Below are 25,704 nucleotides of genomic sequence, written 5' to 3'. Positions count from 1 at the left end.
CGAATAATCAGGGTGCAAAGTGCGGCACACGGTGCAAAGAGGTGGTATTTAGACTATGAATTAGTCATGGGTGTGTTTTGGGTGGAATATAAGTCAATCCAATCTGAGTGTCGTCTCCCATCCCCTCTAAGAGCCCACTGCGCCAGGACCAGGCACATATTAAACAGTAGCACTTGTGTTCGCTGAGGGACCGGGGATTGCTCCTCGGCTGCTTGACCCCCTGCCCTACCGCTTCACAATCAACTGTCCCAACAACAGCTCTGTTTGACTCGTATGAAAAAATTAACTAATATCTAACTGAGGAGGAGGAGGAGGAGCGCTGCTGCGCGTACCTCTGTGTGTGCACGATTCTCAGTCTGTGGATCAGGCAGGACGGGTCATATAAAATATCATCCTGATCAATTACAGGTGGGATGAGAGGGGAGAAATACGTCGTTAATGAGGAAAATATTAATGAAAGTACCTGCAGTGATCCTCCAGCAGCAGAAACAATATGGGTGTCTTTACACTAACATGCGCATTTAGGCACAGCTGATAAACTTCACTGATTATTAAAAACTCCTGACTCATTTCCTTTGGAGAGTTTATAACTACAGCTTTTAGTTTTACTGATTAAATGTGCCACGATATTTGTTACAGTACATTACTGCGTTCATGGTAATGTTTAAATTGACTGAAAGCAGCATCTCAAATCATAAATCATCCATCTTTGGACCAGCTTTTTGTTGGTCTATGGCCCAGTCACTTTCCGCTGCCTCAAGATAGCAATCTGCCATCAGTGCTCCTGACCACACTTCACTTTGAGACCAACACGCCAACACAGGTGGGCGCAATGACAAAAGCGTCCATCTGAAACTAGCAATGACACCAGCTCTGTGCTGTGCGCCACTTTGTGCCGAGCGTAAGATAGAGCCCCTTGTGTCTGACCTCTGGCTTCCCAAAACAATGTCAGTGATAAACGGTATTTCCAATACAGATACCAGTATTGGAAATGCCTAAAATTCAGCCTGATATGCTGGATCTAGTACCGGAGAGTATGTGACTCCATGCACTGATCCGATACCACGTAATTTAATAGTCCCAAATGGGACTTTGCTACCTCCCCGTAGCATTCCATACAATTGTATGCAATTTCACTATTTTTTTTTTTTACTACATAAGTAGCCGATATCCATAAACAGCAGGGGACTTTAAGCTCATGTCAAGTCAGAGTCAATGGTATCATATTGGTACTCGTTATGGGCCAAGTTCAGGTATCATATCAGGAAGGAAAAAATGGTGTCAAAACATCTCTACAGTGAAATCGATATGTGTTAAGGTTTTTGGTGTATAAACAACTCCTTGGTACTGGCTAATAATCGAAACCTAAAACCTAAAATAAAATTTATATTTTTCATTTAGAATTTTTATTGTTTCCTCCCCGCTGCTTGACTCTGAATTGCACTGGTTCATTGCCTAAATCAATTACTCATAATTTTACTCTGTCCTTCACCTTTTTCATGCTATACTTTACTCTACAACATGTTCCCCTCTTTCTTATTGTGCAGGTGGTGTGGAACCAGCATATGCAGACTCAGCCGAAGAGCTGCCCGTGGGGTCTATGAAAGTGCCTATCCTTATTGTCCCCAAGCCTGGGGGAGTCCCCTCCACAGGGATGGAGTGCCCACCCTTTCAGGACATAAAAGGGTCACACCACATGTTGGCATCACAGGCTGGTGGAAGAGCGCATTCACTGGATGACTCCCCCACCATCAAACAACGTTTGGCCTTGAGGCTGAATGAGAAAAAAGGGCAGGACTCTGATTCTGCCATGTCCCAGTCCCTGAACCTCCTTAGTCCTCACAGCAAAGGCAGCACAGACTCTGGCTACTTTTCCCGCTCCGAGAGTGCAGAGCAGCAGATCAGCCCTCCAAATACTAACGTCAAGACGTACGAAGAGATTATGTTTGGTCGGACTTGGTACTACCGACCCAACTCCAGATCCAGACAGTCTATCACAGTGGGCATGGCAGGGGCAGACCCCAGCAGCTTGGCTAGCTTAAAGCAGCCAGGTGCTATTGTTGACATGGGAAAGATAGCTGAGGATCACATTTGTTTCAGAGGGGATGTAGGAGTCTCTGGAGATGCCAAGCAGTATCCAACAGGACCCTGTCAAAGCAGTACAGGGCTTCTGGAGCCTCCTTCAGATTCTGGACCCCTTATTAGGAGTAACTCCATGCCAACTTCTTCTCCTCCTAACCTCAGTGTCCCACCAGGGATTCGAGGCAGCCACTCCTTCGATGAGATGATGACTTCAGATGATGTGTTTTACCCACCTCGCAGACTCAGAAGACAGGCTGCATTTGAACAATCAGCCAATGAAGCCCATGTAGGAGAGGCTGAGGGCTATGGACACATGCCCAAGAATGTAGCTTCATCTCTGGGTATGAAAATTGGTGAGCGCAGCCCAGGAGTTCCAGAGCACATTGCCTGCAGCCCATATGGTACTAAAGTAAGCATGTCAGAAATAGCCACAAGAAAAAGGAGGAAAGAGAAGAGTGTTGGGGATGAAGAGGACAGTCCTGGACATTGGGACAGTAGCTGTAGTGGTTCTGTAGAGATGATAGGGGACTATGAGTTTAAACAAGGTAGCTTTGATGGATCGAGAGGCACACCAACAGGGAAGGGCTCTCTTCACAGTGCTCACAGCCAGTCCGACAGCTTTGATACCTGTGCCAGCATGTGCTCTGAGGACATTGCACTGTTTCCTGACTCTGAGGGCAGGAAGGCAGCTGGAAATGTCATATCAGTCATCCAGCACACCAACTCCCTCAGCCGGCCAAATTCCTTCGAGAAGTCTGAGTCTTTTGAGCAGCCAGGGTATCAGCCTTCAGATAAAGCTCCATCTAGCCAGTACTCTGAACAGTCAGACACAGAGATCTTTGAAGATGCTCTGAGTCCTGAATCTGTCCTTCTGAGGACAGAGAGCATGGAGCAGCAGCTGCAAAGTGACAGTGATCTGGCCTCCCTCTCATCGTCATCAGCTGCAGCCTCACCCGGCCAGCCTTATCACATCCCACATAAACTAGTCCGACAACCCAACATCCAAGTTCCTGAGATCCGGGTGACAGAGGAGCCAGACAAGCCTGAAAAAGATACAGAAGCTCCAATGATCAAGGAACCGGATAAGCAGCAGCAGCATGTGGAGGAGTTCCAGCTGCCACAGAGGAGTGACACGCTCTCCCAGATGCCATCAGAAAAGCTCCCACCCAAGAAGAAGAGGTTGCGCCTGACAGACATGGAGCACTCGTCTGGGGAATCGAGCTTTGAGTCAACCTGCACCAGCCTTTCTCGCAGCCCCAGCCAGGAGAGCAACCTGTCCCACTCATCTTCCTTCTCCATGTCCTTTGACAGAGATGAAGTCCTCAAGTCTGTCTCACCCACCAAACAGGTACCCCATACTATGTTTAATACTTTCAAGTATCCTAAAGGGGATTCTGGAGAAAGATAGTTAGTTGCTGAGTCTCATTCATGGCTTGTCAAATACTGAGACTTTGGGTTCAGTATTTGACAATCTGGGAATGAGACTCAGCAATCAACTATCTTTCTCCAGAATTGTCTACTGCAACTTTAACTACCTTACCGGCATTTGTAGTATTGTTTTCATAGCACTTGTAATTGCTCTTATGGGCTACCTTCTGTAAAAGACAGAACATTCCAGGTGGAAAAATAAAGGTTGGAACAATTTTCTTTAAATCTTAACCAGGATGACTCGTTGGCATCTTGTGGTGGACCTAAGCAGTCGGAGTTCCTGACAGTGCCCGGCAGCGGTCACTCCAGCCACCACCAGCAGAGGGAGATGAGGAGGTCTTCATCGGAGCAGGCACCATGCACGCTGCCCACAGAGTTGCCTGAAATGCGAAGCAAATCCTTTGACTATGGAAGCTTGTCCTCCTCCAGACAGGGAGAGATATACTCCAGTGCCTCTGCAATGAAGGAACGCCGGCGTGGATATCTTGTCCGACAGGTAGCATAAAAATCCTTCTGATGTTGGAATTCTTGAAATATTTGCTAGACGTTTTAGTGGATTCTTGTTCTTTAGTTTGAGCACCTATCATGACCTAGATGGGAGAAGAAAAAGAGGGTTTAATAAGGTTTAAATCACCACTACAACTCATTTCTCTCCAGTCTTATGCAATTCAGAAGTGTCACAAAATGGTATTTCATAACAGCTGGCCAACTTTATTTCCCTTCTTACACATCCATTTCACAGGCTTCACTGAGTGTTTATCCAGAGGCAGTCACCCAGGAACCAGGAGCTGCTGAGATATCAGTCAAACAAGAGAGTTTGGAGCATGGGTCATGGCCTGGCCCATCAGGATCCCCCCACAGCAGCAGCGATCTAGCCTGTAGAAACAAGAGGGTTGGCAGTAGCATTGGGGGTAAGACTTGCATTATAGCACTAAAACTGTGTTGTCAGATTATCTATATATACATTTTTTTTGTATTTTACATAGAAAAGTAAACTTGACGAAGGATGTAGCGAGGTCTTGTTTGTGATACTTTCTTAACCTTTCATTCAGATCACAGCATCATGATAAAACATTTTGGGGTCTTTCTCTGCTTGATAAAATTCTCTTTTGTTTTATGAACCGGGTGTAGGATCTCACCAACACCAACAGCACCACCAACATATCCTCCAGCAGAGTATCAGTGAGGATAGCCTGCAGGACGAACCTCTTTACAGGTAACAAAGTCTTGGTTTTCCTAATTACTAATAGCACTTATTATTTAGCTGTGATGGAATAGACTCAATTTGGACAACATGAAATGTAAATTCATTAACATTCCAACAAGTGCTGTTGCCTGAGCTAATTCCCCAACTGGTTCTACTACTACAATATTATTTGTATGTCTGCTATAATAATGATTTCAACCATTTTTCCATAATAGGTCCCAGCCACATCGCCTACAGGCCCAGGGCTCATCATCCGAAGGAGAACATCCAGGTCATGAGGTCATAAACAAAGAAGTAATCCAGCAGTACCAGAGTGGCCCTCCTTTCCTTACCTTCCAGCAACCAGGTCTGTTCTGGAGTCAGGAGGCAGGTCAGACCCCCAGACAGCAGCTCACCCTGCAGGCCCAGCAGCAGCTCCAGAAACTCCACATCAGATCACCTGGACATCCACTCCATAAACAACAGCCGCTCCATTCCCTGCAACAAATCCATGATCAACAACCACATGATGGAAAATCAGACAGTTCTCAGATGTACCCTGGCTCTTTCTCATCTCGCACCTCTCCCTTGTCCCAGCAAAACTTTGCTTCTCTTTCCTCCAAGCACTCCCTCCCCAGCTCCTCCACCACCCCCATGCCTCTGCAGCAGATCCAACCAGTCTTTGCCACCCAGAACCTGGGCTCCCAGGCTTCCCTGCCTGGTATGCTGGTTCCTGTGCGGATCCAAACACATGTGCCATCCTTTGGTAGTGTTATGTACACCAGTGTTAGCCAGCTAATAGCTACCCATGGCAATGGGGTACAAGGGGTCGGTTCAGTCAGGCCAGGCATTGCTGACAGCAGCAACATGTCTCCCTCAGTTGGTGTTGCGAGTGTCAGCAAACCACCTGGAGGAATTGGAGGAGGCATAAGTGGGACAGGTTTCAACCTAGCACACTTCCTGGGACAGACCAGCCCACTTTGGAAGGTTCCAGATTCACTGCCAGAGCAGCGCCTGAACACAGGGATCCCATTGTCACTCACATCAGGCACCATATCCACCACAGATGCCTCAGGATCAGGCATTGGAGGCAGCAAGCGCATGCTTTCCCCCGCTAGCTCTCTGGAGCTCTTCATCGAGACTAAGCAGCAGAAAAGAGTGAAGGAGGAGAGGATGTATGGACAGATTGTGAAGGAGATGAGTGCCGTGGAGCTGAGTGGAACTGAAAACAGTAACAAGCATGAGAAAGGGCAGGGCAGAGGTCAGCGAGCCCGTCTGAAGAGCGAAGGCTCCATAGATGATTCTGAAAGGATGTCCTCTTCTCCTCCACTCAGCGACTTCCCTGTTCCCAGCAAGATCGCCATCCCTGTCCGTTCCTCTGCCCCACACCTCCCTGATGTACCCCGGGTTGAAAGCTTTACCCCCCCTCTCCAGATTGTCACAGACCGTTCCCCAGTTTCAGGAGGCCGAGACTCCCCAGAGGAGCTTGACGTGGATGAGTCAGTCCCAGAGCCCAGCTCCAGCCCCCAGTCCATGGTGTCCTCCAATGATGTAGAAGACATTGACACAACGACACAACGCATGCTGGTTCAGCTAGGTGCAAACCAAAGCCCAGGATTATCCGGAGCAGTGGGCCAGACTCTGGTAGTCACGGATGTGGCTGACGTCCAGCAGTTTTTCCAGTTCCCAAGCTTGCGCACAATGAGCAGAGTCAGCTGGTGTTTCCTGAACTACACCAAACCCAACAGCACTCCGGCTAACCTGCGTAGCTCTGTCTACAGTTCATGGTGTGTAAGCTCCTACAACCCCAATCCTCTGAACCTGAGCACCAAGGCTGCGCTGGCCCTGCTGAGGTCCAAACAGAGGAGAAACACTGATCTGATGTTCACAACTGCAGCCATGTCGCCACCCAGCTCTGGAAAACTGGTGTCATCTGTGGCCTGGAAGCTGAGGTTTGATCAGGTAATCCCTGTAATGATGTTAAGTGTAAAAATTTAAAACATTGTTAACTTGTAAATATATGCAGACCATACCGTGACCTTTTTCTTCTTTGATCTCTGTAGTTGAAACCAGAGCTGATGCCCATTGATGTCAGTCATTTTGGGAGGAAGATGAAGGGAGTGGTGTCGTGGGACCGTTCGAAGGAGGAGCAGGTGGAGAAGGAGGTCTCAGTCAAACAGCCTGCTGCAGAACCGACCCGCATCAAGATCTTTGAAGGCGGGTAAGTCCAGCAAATACACACACAGTCAATAACTTTGCTCCAATAAAGGGACAACATTTACCTTAGAACTATTCCAGTGACCAGGATGAGGACACATATTGTCTAGTAGTTTTTGATGGCACTTTTGACGACATGAAATCTGAACAATAGATCTGACATTTGCTTTGTAAAGCTGTTAAATGTAGTTCATTCTGTTTGTCCTTACACTGTAGATCAAATTACACAGATAATTCTAGAGTTTGTTTCATCCTCTCTTGGAGACCAGCGGAGTAAAGAGCAGATAGCAGATTAGGAGGCTATCACGGAAGGTCTATGTGACGGTATCTTTTTTCATAGTCAGTGATAGAAAGGCTAAAAAAAAATACTTTTATCACTTAATTACATTTAATATTAGATACAATACAACTTTTACTCAAGTATTATTCATATTCATAAATCTTGATTATCATTTGTTTCTTTGTCAGCACAATATCTGAAAAGGAGTTTCAGTGACATCTGGTGCACAGACAGCACTTTTGTTGAGGAATAATTTATTAGATTTTGACATTTGGATGTAGAAACTCCAACTTTACCAGCTAAAACCTGACTCCAGACCACTAAGGCAAATTTCAGAGAATCAATTAGTCAACCTACTGATCGCAGCGATGTCTGACTGTGATAGAAAGCTCAGTATTGCAAGAATGAATGATTAAACACAGTATCATCCATTATACTAAATGTTTTATTCAGAACCTTCTAGTGTAAACTTTCTGTGTACTTTTAAAGTGTAGAAGGTGCTTTAAGTGAGTAAAATCTATATTTTAGGTCAACAGCAAGAGTAAATAAGAGAAAATGAGGCCTTCTTGATTTAAAGGTTGTAAGAATTTTTTAAGAATAGACAGTTGACCCAGATCGCATATTTGATTTATATCTGTGAAGAAAACTAAATCAATTTTTAAAGTTGAGATTATTATTTTAGATATAAACTTAAAAAAATCTCACCTGATCACAAGCTATATTCACAGAGCTTCACTCTCCTGAACAACCTTGTTATGCATTAGACACAAACACAGTCTAAACAGCAAAAAGAGCTCATAGAACAATAGCCAGGAAAAAACTGAATTTGTCAAGAGAAAAGCATATTTAGAACATATAATTGTTTTTTTTTCAATACGTAACACAGTGTGTAAAAGTTTCTAAAAATGTCATGAAAACTCAACTGATGCATTATTCAAATAACATAATCTCCTCAAAAGTCCTCCAAATCGCTCATTTTACATAAACTTCCTGCAGTGATTGTGTTTTCTCTTCTGGCTAATTGTGCAGTTTATCAGCTGTTCTGTACTTTTATTGTAAGGCATTGAATATAATATGAAACATCCTTAAAATATGTCAGGGGATGTCAGTTTACTCAGTGATTGGGAAAAACTGCCTTAAATCCTACACACTGGACCTTTCAGAGGTGTAACTGAACTGCAGGCCTCAGATTCTCAGGTAAAGAGCTCCATATCTGGGATTCCTTGATCGCAGTAACCTGGTCATCTTTGTTTTTCCAGCAAGATTTAAGAGAACAGTAAGATAAACAAAACTTGAGGATCTCCTCTCTGTACAGCAGCTGCTCTCCAGTCACATAACTAAGACAAGCGAGGCCTCAGACTGACAACAACACTGAGCTGTCTGATTATATTTGTCTTTTTTTTTTTTTATCCTTACAGCTCAGTGTTGAACAAAAATGAACTCAGACAACCTTTGTTTGAACTGTAAGGACATCTGTTTCATTATGATTAATCTGAAAATCTTCTTAGGCATACAAAACTGAGACTTATCCTTTTACAACCTATTCTTTGGGCTTAATTTGTGTCTGTGAGAGTCAGGCCAAGAGCCTGAGCCTGGTAAACCCATCACAGGCTAACGACTTGAGCTGCATCGCTGTAATTGGACGTCAACGTTCATAATTCTTGCTCTGTCTTTTATAGACTGGTGTGAAGTGGGATCTGTCCCTCGTTAGTTTTGTTTTAAAAGCTTTTTCACTGTTTTTCTACGATCAGCAACTGTAGAGTTTATTTAGTTTGTTTATGTTGTATTTTATTAGATTTCTTTTACAACAAGTATCTCACTCATAATAACAGGGTATTAAGTTTTATTATTATGTAGTGACCTCGGAATGTGACTCAAGTCTCAATCCATAACTGCAATATGTGGCATCCTGCTGCTACTGAAAGACTGAAACGTTTCTTTGTGTTTTGATTGAAAAGATTCTGGACAAATTATTTAAACTAAAAAGTTTTCTTCCATGCAGTGCCATGAGAGTGCAGAACAAATAACTGTTGCGAATGTTTGGATTTCGTTAAGCTTTATAAACTTGGAAAAACTAAGAACATAGCTACCTCCCAGAGGTGGCAAAGGTCCACACATTCTTTCCTCCAATAGAAGTACACATACTTGTGTAAAAAAAGACTCTGGTAAAAGTAGAAGTACTGATTCAACTTCTTTACTCCAGTAAAAGTAATAAAGTATAGCATCAAAGTAAAAAGTATCCCTCTGAAGGACATTTCTACCGCCCCTTTTGTGTACACAAAGCTAACTGAAGCTCACGTAATATATTAATATAATTCAAAGACTATTAAACTTAAAGGTAGAATCAGTAGGATTTGTCCCAGCTGTTCCTAAACGCACCACAAAGACAGTTGATTGTTGAGTCTCATTCCCAGGACGTCAAATAGCCACATTTTGGGTTGGTAAAGCGTCCCGAGCAGCAACAAAGTGAGAAAATAAGAAAATCCAGGCAGAGGGCTGCAGGGTCTCTGCAGATACGAGACACTAACACGCCTTTTCTCCCCATTCCAGTCGCCCTCTCTGTCTGTTTCTGTCTTCTTACGTCTTTGTTTCGTCTTGCTACGTCTGCTGTGCGTGATGTGCACTGATAGGTTGGAATTCTTGTGATGTCACAAAATAAAAAAATAATCCATAATTACCCTCAAATGCATCAAACTAAAGCAACGAGCCTGTTTAGAAATGTAAGAAGGAGAAAGTACAGATATTTGTGTTCAAATGTAGAGAGGAAAAGTCAAAATAAATGCTTATATAAAGTACAGATACCTGAAAAATCTACTTAAGTACAGTAGCAAAGTATTTGTACTTTCTTACTTCCCACCTCTGATATCTCCTGAAAGCCTTTGACAACTCAAGGAGTTGTGACGTGGCGTCTGTTCTGCACAATGTAAATGGTGATACCTTTAATAAAAGAAAAATGTACCTTGTTCCAAAAAAACAGGTTACCTACCTAAACGCAAAAATGCCTGCAATGTGTAAAGGCCTCAAAGTTTATTTCCACATAGAAAGTGCAGGAATTTGTCCTCAAACTTTCATTAAATGGTGAAGTAAAGGCTGTATGAGGGAGTTAAAGCTGGAAACTCCTGTAGTTTGAGACATTCCTACAGTATCATAATGTTTTATAGACTTACAGTAGAGCCAGTAAGACCAAGGTTAGTGAATGGAACAGACGGTGCACACACACACATGCAGATACCCACACACAGACACACACACACACACACACACACACACACATGCAGGGAGTTATTAAATGCAGCAGACAGTGAAGTAATTCCCTTTTGTCCCCAAAGGACACTTTAGAAGCAATAAGTGGATCAAAGCAGACAGGGCAAACACACATATACCCTTGTGCACTTACATAAACAATATGCATACAAGTAATAAGCAAACAGGAGCACAGAAAGACACACATCAGTCTTTATTGGAAAAACAGTCATGATCGAAATCTTTCTGGATGAAAGAAATCCACCAAGTGCAAGTTTTGGCAGAGAAAATAAATCCATTACTTCTCTGCGTCCCCTGAAAGTTTCAGTAGTTTCTGAAAGACAATCTGCTTTATGATCTTACCGTGTGCTGCGAATAAAAGAGAATAAAACAAAAATAATCATCATAATTCATTTTCATAACTGGCCACAGCTGTGTAAACGTCTCGACTCAGATGAGTGTTCGGAGGTATTTCCCACTCCGAGCTGCAGTTGAAAGACAAATTTCCCCTCACTTATGCAGACGGAGCGTTTGATGTACCTGATATTTGACCTCCTTTAACACTTGAGGCCCTGGACTGCATGTTACCTGCCAGACAGGACAGGAAGCGACACAATTCAGCGGCCAACTTTCTTTCTAAAACAACCTGAATGTGATGCTTCTGCAGCAGCAGACTGACAGACAGAATTCACCAGCGTTTGACTGGTGGTTGGTGGTAATTTCCCTCCATGACAGACAGACTCTGCACTGATCCTGCTGCCAAGTGTCCGCTGTTTCACTCTGAGCCTCATCTGGGGTAGAAAAGCATGTCTGACAGAGATGTTTTCTTTTTTAAGTCTTGTAAAAGAATAAGTGGGACTTGAAGGAGGACTGCGGTTATCTTTTTTTAGGAAAAAAAGCAGCAGCGTGAACACAAAACTCAGCGATGGAACGCTGCATTGTTTCTCATTTTAGCTTCTGATCCCTGAAAACAAAGAAATCTCTACTACAGTTGCATATTTCTGTGGGTTATGACCAGGTCAGCTAAAGAGGGATTTCTTTCCCCAGTTTAATTTGAACAGAGGCTTTTAAAGGTCACTGTATCCAGAAATTCAGGGAAAAAAGCAAAGATTAACGGAACATCTGAATGAAAAGCTTTCCTGATAGATACATAGTAGTTATAGTTATTAACAACAATTTACAACAATTTGAGATGGTTTTGCATGACAGCAGTAGTCAAAAACAGCAGTCAACAACAGCAAGGAGATAAAGAGAGAGAGAAATTTCCCAGACTCCCTTATAAACTCGTTCAATTTTGTGAGTTGTAAGTTAGGAGAAACTTTATAAACTTTGTAAAACACTCTGAGTGACAAATGCTTAATTATTTGGGCCTTCTTGTTAATTCGGCAAATGTTCTTTAACAAACTTAAAGCATCATTATGTAGAGTGCAACACCATGGATCGAAAATGCCTTAAATGTTTGTCAGATGTAATGTAGGTGCTAACTACAAACAAAACTCATGAGGTCATAGCAATGTCATGTGTTGAAAACTTGTATCTTGAAGTAAACAAGTGATATTACTGCACCATCAAAATGAAGCTGTTATTTTAAGTTGATTAAGTTTGTTATAACGTTTTTAAAGTATCAATAAAGCACTGACCCCTAAAAGCAATCAAAACACAAATCTTTTTGCACATGCCAAAACCAAAATGGACCAAAAAAAGGGCACAAAAAATCTCATTTTACCTGCCCCTTACTCAATACATAAGTAAACAAACAGAGATGATCCAATAAATGTGGTTACTTAACAACAAATGCTTACAGTTATATGAGAAAAAAAGAATCCAGAGGCATACAATAATTCACCAAACCAAGGAAATATTAGATGCCAGCTATACATAGCCTGATTATTCTTTCTTTATATATAAAGATATTTAAACAACCCTTTAAATCTTTCTGTCGGGAATTCCAGTTTGACGCCAACTGCTGAAAAACACAACTTGTCAAAATAGTATCTATGTCTGCATCGTTTATTCTCATTTGCACGCTGGCAAAAATATTAGAAACAGAGATTTACATACATTTTTATCATGAAATAGGAAAAAAAACATTGAAGGTTGAGGGACGCAGCATCAGCTTGTAACCTCTATGACGTGTAAAAAGATGATGATGGTCTCCCTCTGCACACTGCATGGACCCATATTCTCCATGTCAGAACAGTTTCTTCATCCTCTCCTCAACAGTTAAGATTCTGATATTTATTTTTGAGTTTCATAACACTTGCTTGCTGTTGCATCCAGATTGATGTCACTCTCTCTGAGCCCTCTCAGACCTTTCTCTCTCTGATGCTCAGAAAACCCTTATTTCAGCCATATTCAGCCTCTGTGTCAGCAGACATGTGTGTCTAAGAGAATGACAATGAATCTCCACCAGCTGCAGGACCCTGACCTCTGACCTCTCTGAGGAGGAGGATATATATAGAGACAGGGTCAGTAGAGAACACAACAAAGAAAGGAAAATACTTTCATACAAAGTGGATGTGAATCAAGAACCTTCTTTCCCTCAGCAGCCTGTGTTGACAATTATGCCTTTATGAGTAGTGTATGTTTATCTGCTGCTATTGAGCTCAATATTCATTTTTATTAAGAAAAAAACACGACACTTGAGTTAAATCACTGTCTCAAGAAACCCTATCATTTATTAAAATTAATACACTGCAAAAATGTATTTCTTCTGTAAAGAAAGAAAGAAAGAAAGAAAGAAAAACACATTACTATACAGTCTTTGTACCTTGCTGTCTTCCAGGTACAAATCCAACGAGGATTACGTTTACGTTCGTGGTCGTGGTCGGGGGAAATACATCTGTGAGGAGTGCGGCATCCGCTGTAAGAAACCCAGCATGCTGAAGAAACACATCCGGACACACACCGACGTCCGGCCGTACGTCTGCAAGTTCTGCAACTTCGCCTTCAAGACGAAAGGTAGGGCTTATTTTTACTGATGTATTGTTGTTGACGGATCCAAATGTAATGTAAACGTGTACTTTTAAAAGGATAAGTTCACCCAGAATCATTATCCACGTCAGACAGGTTTAGCCCTAACATTTTTAGCTTAGCGGCTACAGTGAAGATTTCGGCTTAGAAAAGGGTGTAAATAAGTATTTTCAAGTCCATTTGGGATCTCAGGCTTCCTGAGACTTGGACTACGCTGGACGAAATATATGGAGTCAGCTACTTCAGTTGTTTAGGAGAATGCTGCAACGCTATTTTGCTGTGAAGCTCCAGAAATGTTTTGTGCACTACAAAACTTCACCTGACTTTCCATCAGCACAGGGGTTAGGAGATTGGGGTGAACTGTTCCTTTAAAGATCTAATGTTGAGTTTCCTTTTAAAATCTTCTTTCAAAAGCTGCTATTATTATTTTTCTTACTGCGTTCAACATTAGATTATACAGGAAGATATTCTGTGACATGATAAAACATGAATTTTACCATTTTGCTCACAAAAATCACAAACATATCATAATCACCTGATTAAAAATGCTGGACATTATGGTAGAAAAGCCCTAAAACCTTCTTTAAACACAAGACTAATCATATTTTTTCAGATTCTAGCAGCTGATTCAAGCAGATATAAATTAGAAAACTCAGTGTTAGCTCTTAAACTGAAGAGTTAAACCCTTGAATAAAGAACAAAGTGGTTCAATGAATGAATAAAATGTGCAGACAGGCTGTTTTGTGTTGCTGCGGTCAGACAGGAACCTGCATCATATCAGAGGCTGACGATGCTGACTCGCTGATATCTGATCTTTGATAAAGAGCCATTATCTGCACGATAGATTTTCAGTCCCCCCCTTTATGTTCAGTACAGGTATCTGACTTTGCATTCGAGTTCAGACCAAGTTGAGTCATGTTGTCATTAAATTAAATTATGTATAAATTATATGTAATTTGTAAATTCTAATAATTTGTGGTGTCGCTCGTCCTTCCAATGCTTCTATTTCTTTTTCACTCGTGTGTCGATGCAGCCAAACAAGCTCTGGTTTCCAGTAAGACTAGTCGAAGGGTCATTAAATGTGTGTGTGTGTGTGTGTGTTTTACAGGAAACCTGACGAAGCACATGAAGTCTAAGGCTCATATGAAAAAGTGTCTGGAGTTGGGAGTCTCTATGTCTTCTGTTGAGGACAACGAGGCCGACGACGGAGGTAGGAAACACACACACACACACACACACACAAGTGACTATAACACACACACACATACACACACTTGGGGAGCTGCAGTGACATCCTGCCGTCTCGTTGAGAGCTGCCTGCAGTGTTTCTGGCTCAGAGCGGTTGTACAGAGACAATTAGTGTAATGGAAAGCAGAGCTCATCCTGACAGCGAGGACTTGTGTCAACAAACCACACGAGCCGCTTTAAAAGCACAAGAAACATCCTTCCAGCATTTGTTTGGACTCTCTTATTATATTACTATAATATCCCCATGAGTGATTCGAAGGCCACAATTTTATTTTCCACCAGTTGCTCTGAAATAGCAACAAATATTTGCCGCTCATCGCCTCTGACTGCCGTCACGGCGAGTTTCAGCCAACATGTCCGCCTTACCATTAATCAGCTGATAGAAAATAATCTGAAAATGATTACTGGTAGGATGCTGTGGCCAGAGAGGGATGAATGTGATTTCCTGTGAAATATTCACAAATAATAAATTGTCATCAGCTGTCTCTTCAGGCTGTGACTCTTTCTGAGCAGATGAGAGGTGGAGGTGTCTCGTTAATCCTTTAATGAATTGATAACGAAGCTGGAAATTAGTGTGATTACTTTTATAATATTTAGTTTTTACCATTAACAACAACAACTTCTTCTTCACATTTACCTTTAAGTCTTTGGTAGATTTTGTTTCTTAACAGTAGAGATGCGTCAATGAATCCATTTTGATAATCGCTAAATCTTTTTTTTGTCATTTTTTAAGAAGAAAAAAGTCAAAATTCTCTCATTCCAACTTCTTAAATGTGAATATTATGTGGTTTCTTTCCTCTTCCATGACAGTAAATTGAATATTTTTTTATGGATGTTTTACACAGCACCCCAACTTTTTTGGAATCCTGCCTCAATCAAATATCTTTTTGTGTTTGATAACCACATTTGAGGGATCACTGCAAAAAAAAAAAGTGTGTATTTTTTGCTCCCTAATATCTGAATCGGCCCGAAAATTGCAAAAATATCAACGATATATTGTTATAAATGTCAATATTGTAATGGCCTTAAAAGCAATCCAGTAACTTTATGTGCCAGCCTCCACGATCGTAACTGTTGATTTTAAACACTATAAGTCATGGATGAGCTCGCTGGAGATGCAGGGAGGTTCATATGCAAATTAGTTTATACATTTAGATTTGCATTGTTTATTTTACATCATTCATGTAATAAAGTGTAGTGAAGTGTAAAATAGTGTATTAATGTATTTGAACCTGGTCCCATCCTTGCTTGTGAACGACTGAGCCTTTCGAGGGTGCCCAGTCATGATACTATCACCTGTTACCAGTGAACCTGTTTACCTGTGGAAAGTTCAAAACAGGTGTTGCATTCCACAACTTTTTCAGTCTTTTGTTTCCTATAGCGAGCATATATTCACACAAACCCATGTAGTTCATGAGGTAAAAACATCAAATATGTTGTCATTGTATCGTTTTCAGTTGAGCAGATGTCTAAAAGATTAACAAATTATCAAATTCTGTTTTATTTATGTTTAATGTTCAGCATCACAACCTTTTGGAATCGGGGCTGTAAATGTCTCGTGTTTTGTATTCGGTGTCTCTGGAGACATTTTACCTGTCAGCAGATGTTTCAAAGTACAAATGAAGGTTGGTTCGACAACCTCAGATCATTTGAGTGGGTTAACTCAGCTGTTAGCGTCACATTATACCAACATCTGACTGGTGGCTGGTGTAATTTTCCACCATTTCGACCACCAAATTATATTTTACTTCAGCTGACTCTGAGTGTGTGTTTGTTGGCTCGGCATCTAATTGGGACACAAACCCACACAGGCTCACACACACACTCACAGGGGGTTTTGGGAAAGGGAGAAAGTCAGTCAGTGAGTCGTCGAGACATAAACATTTGCGGTTTGTGAGAAACTGTTGTATATAAGAGACTAACTGGAAAAGTAGTGCAGTGTTAGTGGATCTGATTTCCGCTCATAGCAGCCGGCTACAATTTATTAACTCCAAACGACTTCTGCTCCTCGACTTCTGGAGGAAGTCCAGGGGAGACGAATAAAACTGATGAAGACAAGACTCGAGGATGAAATATTTATCATGGGATCATTTTTAGATTTTGATTTCTTGCCAGATGAAGCCATCAGATCAGGTCAGGATCACTGACTTTATCAACTTACACTTTTTACTGTGAGGAGTCACGACACAACAACTTCTTCAGCCCACATTTCCCTTTTTTATCCAGCTAATCAGCTCCATTTTATAATAAAGTCAAAGTGATGGTTGGTCACCTGCCAACAGTAACTTTGCTGCTCCTGTACATGAGACCTCGCCAACATGTGGCTGCAGGCAGAGAAACCAAAGTGTCGGGGGTTTTGTCTCAAATAACTTTGTTTTATTGTGTTTTATATTTTATTGGTTTGAGCTGGTGGGAATGTGGTTTCACTGCTGTTTTGTTTCACATCGAGACTCGTTCTGTGACCGCAGATTAATACAAAATGTTTCTATCTCTGTTTGCTGTTTGCTCGACTTCTGCTACTTCTTCTTCCTCCTTTTCTTCCTCTCGCGCGTCCTCTACTTTATCGTTTTCTCTTCTTTTTCTTTTTGTCTTCCTCTGCACCCTTTTCTTTCCTTTTCTTCTCTCAATTACTTTCTATTTTTGCTCGTTCTCCTCAACCACTTCCTCTACTTCACTTTGTCCTTCTCTTCTTGATCTCCTTCTTCATCTTCTTTGTTTTTCCTCCTCTTCTTTCTTGTCTGCTTCTTTCTCTCCTCCTACCTCTTCTTTTTCTTCTTTTATCTTCTCAACCACTTCCTCTCCTTTCACTTTTTTCCTCTTCTTCTGCTCCCATTATTTCTACTCATAATCCTCATCTTGTTCCTCTCCTACATCTTTTTTCTCTTCTTCTTCTTCCTCTTCTGGTTTATTGTCACTTCCCACACCTTCTTTCTCTTCTTCTTCACCTTCCTCTTCTAACCTTTTTTTTGTCTCCTCCTTCTCTTGTAGATATTGGAGAGGAAGGCCAGAGGTCTGAAAAGATGTCCAGGGGTGCGATGGCGGAGCACCAGTTCTCAGACGCAGACGACTCAGAGGGTGGAGAAGAAGACGGTGATGAGGTTGATGATGAAGACGACGAAGAGGATGACTATGACGGTGACTCCACCCCGAAGACTCGTTCTCGCTCCACCAGCCCGCAGCCTTACGGCCTGCCCTCCATGTCCATCACAGCTGTGGCCTCCTCCCACCCTGCTCCTCACCTCTCTCATCATTCGGCGTCCGACCTCCTGGGAAACACCAACAAGCCTCCGCTGTTCGGCTACTTCACCACCGTGCCGAGTATCCAGATCACCCCACAGGCTCCACCTAGTGACCTGGCCGGGAGGGAGCGCAGTCAGGCGGAGTACCAGCGTGGCCTGCAGAGGGCGCTGGGCAGCAGGCTGCTGGCTCCACCCTGCTCCTCCTCCTCCATGGACGAAGACCTCCCCGTCCCCTCTCCAGACCTCTCCTCCCCCTCCTCCCGCCTGTCCTCACCTGGGCTGGAACACTCCGGCTGCCCGTCCCCCATCTCCCCTTCATCCTCACCCTCAGCTCACCGGTACCTCTCCCCACGTCGCGACCTCTCACCTCATCCCGGACACCTCTCACCCCGGCGGGACATCTCTCCTCTGCGTCACATCTCCCCAAAGAGAGACCTGGGGGTGGCCGGGGGATACAGACGGGACCTCTCCCCCAGGAGGGGACACCTCTCGCTGCTCTCCCCTCTCTCTCGGCCCACGTCTCCCGCAGGAAGAGACTACAAGCGCGACCTTTCACCACGAGGCCGCCACCGGGGGATGATCCGGCCTGTTTCTCCTCGCCGAGGGCTCCACCAACACCTCCACCACCAAAGGTGAGTCGACGGGAGGATGACCTGACTGACTGAGGGTTCACTAACTCTTTAAAAAATACGGCAAAATCAGCCAATAGAAGCAGTTTAAAGTTTTTGTTTTAAAAACATTTATTTTTTTATGTTTTTTCTGATGCATCTCATGATTCATTAATTAACTATTTATTTTTTATTTTGGGCAGTTTCAGTTCTCTTAATTTATTCTACATTTCACAAGAATAGAAATCCCAAACGATCAGTTAACGCCCTTTAAAGTTTCCAGGCTCATCTAAGCAGGTACTTTAGATCATAGGTAGGTAGAATCTGGTAAAAAAAAATTCTACCTAAAGTACCTGCTTAAATGACAAAAAAAAAACAAAAAGAAAAGACACAGAAAAGTATTTTTGACAGTATAAAACATTTTACAAAATCAGCAATGCACGATCAATTTTACAATGTGTTGTTAAGTGAAAGATTGGATGAAAGTTTAATCCTTGATGAAGATTTAATGTGATTTTTCTACTTCTTTGTGACTTCCAGCCAGCAGAGTGGATCCCGGGGCCTCAGGCCAAGTCACCAGGTGGGGGTGTTGGGTCAGGCAGACCTGGATCCTCTTGGACGTTGCAGAGACAGTGCAGAGATGGAGACGGTAAGAGTCCATGATACTTCCACTGGTTGCGGGAACAAGGGGGTGCTGAAACGAGGCTATAACATATGGTGAAGCAGGCCCAATTAATTAAGAATTTGTCGGAAACAGCGCTTCACAAAGTTTATAGTTTAAGTTTCCCCTAACTCAACAACTCACAAAATTGACGGATTTTATAAGAGTCTGGGGAATTCCTCTCCCTCTTCATCTCCTTGCTGTTGTTGATGTGGCTGCTTTGACCTACAATATGTTGGTATTGAGTTTGCCATCTGCTGTTGTGCAAAACGTTCTCACATTGTTGTTTGTTATTATTGTTAATAAAGATCAGATACATGTTATGCTCGCTGTTCAAATTAATACAAAAAACATGAATGTGCACCATTTACAATGAAGTCATTATATAGACTGACCCCTCAGCGCCCCCAACTGTGACTGTTGAGTAAAACAATCTCACTCTTCTTTCTCCTCTGTCACTGAAAAGGGCTAGTGTTGCTGGTTGCTTTAGGTCGATACTGTAGGTGCACTCACATGGCAGCATGATAGAACAGAATATTTGTATTTTTGACTCCCTAAACATTCTGAAAGGTGCTTCGACTGTGATTCACTGAACCCTCTGCAGCTCACACTGTGCTCCAATGTGTTAAACCTGAGGTAGAAATGTGAAAGGTGGAAGGAAAGGACAGAAATAAGGGAAAAGAGGGAGCAGAGAAAGACTCGTCTGGCAGACGGAGCAGAAACATTCAGAGAGGATGAGGGAATAAAGAGCGAGTCAGATAGACTGAGTGTGTTAGAGAGAGGGATGATTGAAGATAGGGCTGCTGGCTTTTGGTGGTAATGGGATCTTGGCTGGCGGTGGTGTGGTTAATAACGCGGCTGTTTTTCTTCTTAAGAGCTCTACTTCAAACCCTGGCTGCTGCTGCTGGTCCCACTTAAACAAAGCGTGAAGCAGAGAGTGAGACCGGCTCGGCTTTGATAACCAACGTTCTTCAGATGATAGATTAATGTTTTAACAGCCGTTCTGCAGGCACGAGATGTTTGACTGAGCCTTCACGCTCTCTGTTTGTTTTCTAACCAGCACCTGCCGTCCAGCACAACCACACATCTCTGTTTCTGCACCCTTCATCAGGACTCATTAATTTATTTTGCCACATAATATTTGGCTTTCCATCGCGAAGCCTCAAATGTGTGTTTATTGTAACTAGTTCTGTCCAACGAGTGTGTGTGTGCTTCTTCTGTGGTTTTCAGCCGTGACATTAAATCTAAATGTCAGACTTTAAATCAACACAGACGTTTCTTCACAGTTTCTGTGGAAGAAGAAACTTTAAATTCAACTCACTGGTTCATGACTCCGGCCACAGAGGACAGCGTGATTCTTAATCTTCGTCTCTTCTTGTGTTCTCAGGAACATCGTCCGGGCTCACCGTCGTCAGGGGAACGGGACCAGGGCGGTAGTCGCGGTAACCAGTCCAGCCCACCTCACCAAGTCCTGTTCAGTCACCTTCCTCTTCATTCTCAACTCCAGGTAATCCATTTTCATTTGACCTCGTAGACCTTCATTTAATATTTGATTTGATTTTTTGTTTTATTTTATTAATTTATTTTTCATTTTATTTTGTATAATGAAGGATATTTACGATTATTTTAAAACTTTATTTTGTATTTATTTTTATATTGACTACACTTTCAATTATTTTAAGGTCATTTATTTAGATTGTGCATGCATCCATTCATGTAACTCCTTCAAAACAGCATATAATGAAAATAAACATTATTGGCATGATTTTTTATGTCTTGAAGAGTAAAAACAAAGATTTAAAAGAAAATTATTACAGCGTGATTTAATAATTCGTACATGAAAGGGTTTATATAATTTTCTGAGTTTTATTTTATTTTCTAAGTTTTATTTTAATGTAATTTTTTTGGGATTTTTTATTTTGGATTTTGGATTATTTTATTTTATTATATTTTTAAGTAATTTCTTACTTTTTATTGTATTTAGTATTTATTAAGTTATTTAGTATTTTTTTTACATCTTATTTTATTTATCATTTTTAGCAATTTTATATATTTAAATCTGGATTTTATGCTTGAAAGTACTTTGTAAATACAGAAGTGTTGTAAATATATTTTTTATGACTTTTATTATTAACACTATAAAACAAATGTACAAATCTGTTGGGGCAAAATTAATCATAACCAATAAAACAAGCCCACTGGTTCCTACTAAAGATATAAATCTTTTAAGAAATGGCTCACACATGTATAGTTTAATTTTTTTTAAATGTTCAATAATTTCTAAAGACAGCTGCTCACTGTACTTTTTAACAAACATTACTCAAACAGGAGTAAATTCCACATTTGTTGGGGACTATTTTCAATGGCGGATTAATCCACATTTGTAGCCCTGAGAAATAAAGGAACACGTCACACAAGAAGAAGATATATCAGGCTTTGATACTCACATAATACTTGTTAGTAGATACATTCACTGTTGGTTTTGGTCTTTTAATGAAATATCACCAGACTCTATTAACTAACTTACTTTTCCTTTCAGGTGCGTTCTCCGTTCCCGATGATCCCCATCGGAGGGATCCAGATGGTACACTCCTTCCCCTCGTCTGTCACCACCCCTCTGGCCCAGCAGGGGGCGCAGCAGGTCACATCCCGCCTGGTGCTGCAGAAGAGCACATCGGAGGACTCCACCACCAGCGAGGTCGCCTCCCCTCATTTCACCTCCTTCACCGAGAGGGGAGCTCGAGGAGGAGGCGAAAAGCTGAGGGAGTCACCTCACCCGCCATCGCAGGAGAGGGAAGGAGGAGGAGGAGGAGTGAGGCCGGAGCAGGAGGAGAGCATTCACACCTGCACCAAGGCCATCGCCTCGCTCTGCATCGACTCAGAGGAGCTCGCCGAGAGAGGGAGAGGGGATAAAGGGAAAGAAGGAGGCAGAGCCTCCTCCTCCTCCTCCTCTCCTTCTGCATTGTCGTCCGACTCCCAACAACAGCATCGCTCGCCATCCATCTCCATGTCGCCGCATTCTCCTCAGCCTTCGCCATCTCCTCCACAAGGTCCCGGGATTCAGCACTTTAGCGGCCTGGAGCTCAGGCCCCCCTACCCATCGATCCCCGCCTCCCCTCACTCCTCCTCCCCCTCTCCCTCCTCCTCCTCCTCCTCTCCTCACCCTCCCAGCCCCGGATCTGACACCCTCCAGCCTTCGACAGTGTCCAAACCTCTCAAGCTGGAGAGGGACAGGGAGGCAGAAAGCACAAAAAGAAGCAAAGACGCATCGTAGGGCTGCAGGAGGAGAACGAGGAGGAGAAACCATGGATTTCTTTTTTTGTTTTTGTTTTTGGATAATAGGAAGGGATGAAGTGCAACAGAGAGAGAAAAATGACTTTTGCACACTTTACACACATATTCTTCTACGTCAGTTTATACACACACATACACACTCTCTCTCTTCACACACAGATACAATGCATACAAAGAAAGTCAAAAAATGACTAAAACTGAAATGGACTTCTGCAGTTTTAATGTTTGTGTACAGCATGCCTGTTCGAACAGGGGCCTGCTCTCTTCTTATTTAAAGACTTTCAAGAGGATCTGCATACGGTTACACATGTACTCCCACCGACACATGAGCCCGACCAAAATCTGATTTTAAAAAATAAAAAGGACTCTGGTTAAACGGTACGTTAAAAAAAAAAAAGAAAAAAAAAAATCAGACAGCTATGTGTGTGCCTTTTCTTTACTCTTTTATTTGTTCGTTTTTTTTGCTTATATTCTTATAAGCAAACGAAGCAGGAAGGTAAATGTAAATACAATACTATCACGTTTTGCGTATCAGCTTTGTAATAAATGCAATCTCCCCCTTCTCCTTCTTCTCCCCCTCCTCTTCTTCCTCTCCCGACCTCCTGTGTTTCTTTTTTTCTGTTTTTTTTTGGACACCTTAAAGTCTCGACAAGCGATGTGAAGTTATGGATATTACTATTACGTACGGTTGCACTAAAACATATTTTTATATGAGTGAAATTTTAAAAAATGGCTTTTTTTGTGTACAGCAGCAATTCTATAATACTATTTATTATTGTTACCATGTTTCATAAATTGTACATTTTTTCTTAAATGTCGTGGATGCCTTTTTCTATGTAAAGCATGGGTTTTTTGCTATCGCTTACATTAGGGCGAGGATATGTACACTGTAATATGGCTTTATATGTTAGACCTATTTATATACGTCTAAGTGAGCCCCCTCGACTTGGAGGTATATACACATAGAAGTAAGATTTACCAGAATATTTACCCAGCATATGAATACATACAGTATATAGAATCTATCAACCTGTCTATCTATCTATCTATCTATCTACCTATCTATCTATCTATCTATCTATCTATCTGCACTTAACATTTAGAATGACATTCACATTAATGGTAGTTTGCTTGTACATTTTCTCCGCTGCTCTTTGCCTGTCTCCCTGGTTGTGATTTCTCTTGTTTTTTACTTCCTTTTTCGTGGTATTATTATTTCTCGTTTTGATTTCTACGAGGCACAGATTTGCTCTCAGCATTAAGTGAATGAACATGCCTTCTTGCACCGTGGCATTCTGCTCAATTGTTGGTTTTAACCCCCCTCGAACACGACGAATATCGACGTTACGTTTGTCAAAAGTAGCTCCACATTCGAAAAAACACGTTTTGCTTGAATCAGATATCCGAACGGGGAAAACATTCCAGTCCATGTAAATATTCAGTCAACTCCCCTCAACACACACGCACACACATTTCTTTGGCATTGATGCACATTGTTGCCATGGCAATCAACCCAACGAAACTCTTATTTAACGGCGCTATTTCTGGGGACACATACACCAAACTCTCTGACAAATGCACCTTATATTTCTTCGGATTCTGGCACTCTGGTCAGTTTTGTTGCAGCAAACTTTGATTGAAATGAAAGTGTTTAGGGGGAACTGCTCCGCGCTCTGAACCCCAAAATTGTCTGAAAATAAAATAATCCATGTAATGGTTGTGACATTGAGGCTTTCTGCACTGCTTTTTTTGACCCTTCTGCGATCCCCTCCTCCTCTCCTGGATGTCCCTCGTGTAGCTAAGCAATATTTAGCCAAAACTCTGCTCACCAGCAGGGAGTGAATTTGTTGCAAGGCAACAACAAGTAAAAATCCTAAAATCAGGAGAAGAAGGGAGCAGTGGTGGTGATGTCAGTGACACAACTCTTTTCTCTTTTGACAGTTTTGGGCGGAGTCGGGCAGGCTGCAATGTGAGTGTGTATCTCTGTATTCTGTAGCGGTGTGTATTCGACCAGTATATCCTCTTCTTACGACTTTTTTCTATTTCGATCCTCCCTCTGTTATGTACACTTATCATGACGACAATGATGTCTTTAAAAAAAAATTCTCTTTCTCTCTTTCAAAGATATCAAAGCACAAGTCATTGTTTAGAAATGACAACAATACAAAATAATTTTAAAAAAGGACAAAAAAAAGGTAAACGTGCATATAAAAGGGTAACTTTTGTGATGGTGTTCTGTGGAATTAATACAAATATCATGTATGAACCCAGTTGCAACAAGGAATCGCAGTAGAAGTGGAAAAAATGGATTGTTGTTTTCAAATAAATATGAATAGAATAATTTGTTTGTGCTGCTTTTTATTATTGTGGATTTATAGATGATAAGAGTATATTGTTTTAATGGATCAACCAATATGTTTTTTCATGGCCCATACAAATAATTATTTAAACACATTAAGCTAATGCCTTAGTACCAAACACTGCAGTTCTTCTAATGGTCACTTGAGGCTCCAAAAGCGAGTCAGTGCCCATAGATGAGATCAGCCACATGTCACTTTCCTGTTGCCAGAATGACCACGATCGCCTCTGGGTGAAAAGAAACTCTGTGAAAGTGCTGGCGCCAGATTGAAAACGGCTAGTAACAGGATGCCTACCAGTTGCTGTACTGCATATTTCAAGTCAAACAATAAAAAATCCCAAAGGTTGAGATTTTATTCACTTCCCGAATGAAGGCCAATAAAAGAAGAGATCTGTGGCTTTAGGTCGTCTGCAGAGTGGATGAACATGGTGAACTGTGAGACCCAGCCGGTCAATACGTGTCCGTCTGTGTCAAACACCGCAACGCAGGTTCGTTAATGATGTTACTGAGTAAAAGTTGTAACTACAGTTTCTACTGTCAAAAAATAAGGCCCCACTATAAAACAGCTGTTTTTAGAATGGAGTTTGGTTTACCAGTCTGTCCACTCGACAGACCGCGAGAGGCAGAGGGTGTTTTAATGTTAATAATACACATAAATTGAGCTGACTCACCTTCTAATAATGAACCTTGTAAACCACATAAAGTAATGTTGGAAGTGGAGCTAAACCCGACCTGTTCTGACCTCCGCTGAGCTTGTAGTAAACAGTCGCTTAATGAGGCACAAATGGCTGTCAGAACAGAGACAACTTTCTGCTTCGCCACAGCGACGTAATTAGTTTAAAATACAGTCACATTGGACAGATTATAAAATAACAAAATAAAGTGT

The 25,704-nt window shown here is 42.0% G+C and overlaps 1 protein-coding gene across 1 annotated transcript in view; it reads left to right on the top strand.

Moving 5' to 3' along the window:
• The window catches only part of hivep2a (HIVEP zinc finger 2a), a 121,787-nt gene extending 96,987 nt beyond the window's left edge, over positions 1–24,800 (top strand). Inside the window, exons 6-17 of the mRNA XM_073492977.1 lie at positions 1,548–3,430; positions 3,746–4,006; positions 4,253–4,421; positions 4,642–4,726; positions 4,933–6,658; positions 6,760–6,917; positions 13,222–13,397; positions 14,518–14,619; positions 17,646–18,528; positions 19,045–19,153; positions 20,553–20,672; positions 21,705–24,800. Of these exons, the coding sequence (XP_073349078.1) occupies positions 1,548–3,430; positions 3,746–4,006; positions 4,253–4,421; positions 4,642–4,726; positions 4,933–6,658; positions 6,760–6,917; positions 13,222–13,397; positions 14,518–14,619; positions 17,646–18,528; positions 19,045–19,153; positions 20,553–20,672; positions 21,705–22,439 (6,407 nt within the window). The 3' untranslated portion in view covers positions 22,440–24,800. The remainder of the gene's footprint in view (positions 1–1,547; positions 3,431–3,745; positions 4,007–4,252; positions 4,422–4,641; positions 4,727–4,932; positions 6,659–6,759; positions 6,918–13,221; positions 13,398–14,517; positions 14,620–17,645; positions 18,529–19,044; positions 19,154–20,552; positions 20,673–21,704) is intronic.
• The last annotated feature ends 904 nt before the right edge of the window (positions 24,801–25,704 follow it).

The sequence above is a fragment of the Pagrus major genome, chromosome 22 (assembly GCF_040436345.1).
Source record: "Pagrus major chromosome 22, Pma_NU_1.0".
NCBI lineage: Eukaryota > Metazoa > Chordata > Actinopteri > Spariformes > Sparidae > Pagrus > Pagrus major.
The sequence above is the reverse complement of the archived record's forward strand: the minus strand, read 5'-3'. Positions and strand labels throughout refer to the sequence as shown.